Source organism: Cariama cristata, unplaced genomic scaffold (assembly GCF_000690535.1).
Source record: "Cariama cristata isolate BGI_N322 unplaced genomic scaffold, ASM69053v1 scaffold10114, whole genome shotgun sequence".
Lineage (NCBI taxonomy): Eukaryota > Metazoa > Chordata > Aves > Cariamiformes > Cariamidae > Cariama > Cariama cristata.
The window spans coordinates 40,631-44,448 of NW_009611233.1; the positions used below are offsets into that span (position 1 = coordinate 40,631).

Consider the following 3,818-nt stretch of genomic DNA (forward strand, 5'->3'; position numbering starts at 1 on the left):
CTGCTGCTTCTACTTGCTCTTGAAGGCAACTGTTAGTTTTCCACGTGCCTGGAGTTGAGTCTGTCTATACGGATTCATAACAGCTCCCAAATAGTCAAACTGCTTTGAATGAAGATAATTTTGCAGAAGAGGGTAAACGTCATCATCTCTTTTTGATATGAGGCCACCAAAATGTCAAGACCTGAATCCATAGAGGAACAGGGATGAGCCATGAGCCAGTCCACCAAATCTGTGAAGAATGGGATAACATTGCTGGAGCCCATCACCGTCAGAGGCAAGTTTAGACCCCAAGTCACAAGATCTCAGCTCCCTGTTGTTATACCAGCACCAGCGAAGACGAGACTGTTCTATGTGTGCTCATGGTGGTCATCCACTGGTTATTTCCAGACATCATGTCCTGCCTCTGGGAAACAAACCCCTGCTGAATTTCATACTCTCTCTGCATCTCTCTCTCAGATGTAACCCGAGTAATTATCTGTCACCTCCAATTCATCTCTTCTGCGTTTCTTACCTTGTCACATCACATAATTAACCCAACAGTGTGCCACCAGCAGCCCTCATGAGGGCAAAGATCTCCAAACTCTTTCCTCATTCGGCTAAACAAAGATCATTTGTAAATGTTGCTGCTTGTGTGTTAGGACTTGTTACGTTTCAGGATCAGGCTTTCCTTTCAACCCTCCAATTTGCACCCTCCCGTCTCACTCTTCCCAAGGCTGGTACCCAGGGCCAGACCTCGCTGCGCAGCCCTGCAGAGAGCAGCCAGGGCTGTTCTCCTCCTGGAGAGAGGCTCTGCAATGCTCTGTTGTCCCTGCATACCAGTTCATGGGCATAATAATGTAATTACTTCCTCCTCACACTCCTTCCAGCTTAAAACAGGTTTAGAATAAGCTTTACGGGGAAGGACAATCACCCAATTATCTGTATTTGATGCAAACAAAGAGGAAACCAGGGAATGGGGATGGGACACAGCTTCTTTCTCCTCCAGGAGGCTGGGTCTTAGCCAGCCTGCAATACACGGCTGAAGGATGCACACACTCGTGAGCAAAGAGCCAATGCATTAAAATGAAGAAGTATCCACCACACACCACATGCACCAGCTTTTGTGGCTACCTCAACAGAGAGGTACCATGCCAAGGCTGCTGAGAAGGGTGAATTCCCCTGCTGGCTCTAGCAGGGGCTAAGGGAAATGTTGCTGGAGGGTGATTTCAAACAGTTTATGTTGCTCCAGGGTGGGATGATTTTTGGCTTTCAAGCTCTATTCTGAAATGCAGGGCAGCAGCAAGAGCAGGACTGGACACCAAGGAAGAGGTGGGATTAGTCTGGTGTTGACCCACCTACAACCTTGGATCATCACATATGCTCTGGCACAGGAAGACCTGAGCTCAGACCCCATAGTTACTGCATCCTCCCTTAGCAGATCAGATGTGGAGATGTGCTTAGAGGGGGTGACTTGGCATCTGGAGTAGCTTCTGGCAGCTTTCAACCTGCCCAGCCTTGCATGTGCAAGTGTCCTTGGGCACGCTTTCCACTGGCAAGGATGTGCAGGCGTCTCCAGCCTTCTCCAGAGACCAGGCAATGGGTCCTGTCCTTGGAGATGTCTGTGCATCAGCAGTACAGACCTGGTCTGTCCTGACAGTGGGGCATCTTTCCAAAGAGGAGCTGCCCTGCGTTTTCCCCTAATCCCTTGATTTACAGTGCTGGGCTCGCCTCATTCCTGTAGGAACTGGTGGGTTGGAAGGACTCAGCAGTTTTCCTACATTGGGGACACAGGGGAAAGGCCTTACCGACCTCTGCCAACTGCTTCTGGCAGCAAGTGTCTCTCCACTGCAAGCGTGAAGAGCGAGACAAGGGTGAGTATTTGAACAAGAGCTGTCCTGCCAGGGCTCTCCACATGGTCTTGCCCCATGAGCCTCTCGTGCAGGGATGGTCAGACTCACGTGTCCAGGTTGGGCTGGTTTCCTGGGCCGAGGAGATGGTAACTAGCATCTGTTGGGTTGGGCTGGTTTCTTGGGCCGAGGAGATGGTAACTAGCATCTGTTCTCCTGGCCATGGTGTCAGCATCTCCTTCCCTCCTTTAACCTGCAGGCTGGAACCATTCCCTACAGAAACCCAGCGTGAGGCTTGGGGATGAACTGGGATCTCCACAGTCCCTTAATGCAACTGCCATGCAAAGCTGCCCATTTTAAAGCTGAGCGGGTTTCTCCTGCCTCTCCATCTGCTTTCTGCAGCCTCACATCCCTCCCCATCCATCACACATCTCATCCCTAGAGATCCTCCTCTTTCTCTCTCCTAATGAAGATTGATTCCCTTGTTCCCTATGTGTCTTTCCTTCCCCATCTCTCCCTCTGCACTTCAACAAGACCCAGCCTTCCCTCCAGCACCTGTCCAGAGCTTCTCCTGGCAGAATCTACCCTAACTCCTGGGCTTTGTTCTCTTATGCTCCCATCCAAGACTATCCCAGGTACCGAGCTGGTCCTGGAACTGATCCTGACAGGTACCCAACCCCTTGGTGCCACCATCACCTCCTGGTGTCTCCTGGGGACATTGAAGAGGAGGGATGCTCTCAAACTGGGGTTAGCATGTGTTAGCTGGATTTGCTTTCCTGTCGGTTGTTTTAACAGGCACCGGGTGATTCCTGAGCAGCACAAGAGCTCGGCTCCCCTGCATTGTAGGGCTTTCACCTTCCACCTTGAGGGAAACAAACTGCTTCTTCGTGAGACAATTTTACAGCGAGGTGCTCGTTCGATGCAGGTTATAATCAATTGGCAAGCATTTTTCATAGCTGATGGGTGAGCCTGATCCTGATCACAGTTGAACCAGGGGCTGGTTGAAAAGTCAAGAACTCCAGCCCTCCCAATTTTGTGGAGATCCATGGGGTTTGGACCAGTTCCTTGCAGGGACCAGGACCAGGCTCACCAACCAGCCTGAGGACATACCAAACATGTGCGGTCTGCTTGGGGAGCACTCTGCAGAGCCGTTTGTCACGAGGCAAATTGCAACTTGGGGGTGGCATTTTGTTGGCATGCACCAGCTGATTGCTCTGACAGCTTTGCAATTTTGCCCTTTCTCTGCTTCCAGGATGCCTGAAAAAAATATTGGTGCTACAGAGCAAGAACCAAGTACCTTAGTGCAGGACCAATGCACGTGAAGTCAAGCACTTTCTTCTGAGCGGCGGTTGGAGCAAACGTATAGTCTGCATGAAATGTGTATCGTCTGGCTGGCATACAATAAAGCTGATGATCAGAGCTGAATGACAATTTCTCTTGTCTCTCAAGCACTGAGAAGTTACTGTCACCAGGATCTGTGTAATGCCGTTAGCATGTCTGTGCCTTGATTTACATTCAGTAAAGTCAGAGAAAGAAAAAAAAAACCACAGCTTCAATTCTCCCTTTATTCATAGCTGTGAAACAGCAGTGGTTTCAATGGTCTCTCTAGTTTACATGGGCAACAGAGAGATCAGATTCACATCCATAACTCATGGATGTATCATAATGGATTTCAGAGATTATCCTGGAAGCCTAGTTGATAGGGTCAGCAACTCGTTTCAAAAATCCTTGGAAGATTTAATGCACTATAAATTCTAACCGCTGTCAGGAACTCACATTTGGATGTTGCCAGGTGAAGCACACCTTGCGCAACATCTGGCAGATTCCCTTGTCATTGTGTTGTAGCCAAAAACATCTCGGACCTTCTTTTGAGGCTGTTAACATTCTATTTGTTCAATTCGCCTTTCAGGGCAAATGCTAGACTGGACACCAAATGCTGGCAAATTAGTATTTCTTCTCAGCATATTTTCCAAAAGTGTTTCATTGAAAAAT

The 3,818-nt window shown here is 49.0% G+C and overlaps 1 protein-coding gene across 1 annotated transcript in view; it reads left to right on the top strand.

Annotated features, from left to right (window-relative positions):
* The window catches only part of MAP6 (microtubule-associated protein 6), a gene marked incomplete at its 5' end in the record, with an annotated part of 15,521 nt that extends 12,270 nt beyond the window's left edge, over positions 1–3,251 (top strand). The window contains one exon of the mRNA XM_009698159.1: positions 3,079–3,251. Within this exon, the coding sequence (XP_009696461.1) occupies positions 3,079–3,148 (70 nt within the window). The remainder of the gene's footprint in view (positions 1–3,078) is intronic.
* Between the last annotated feature and the right edge of the window lie 567 nt (positions 3,252–3,818).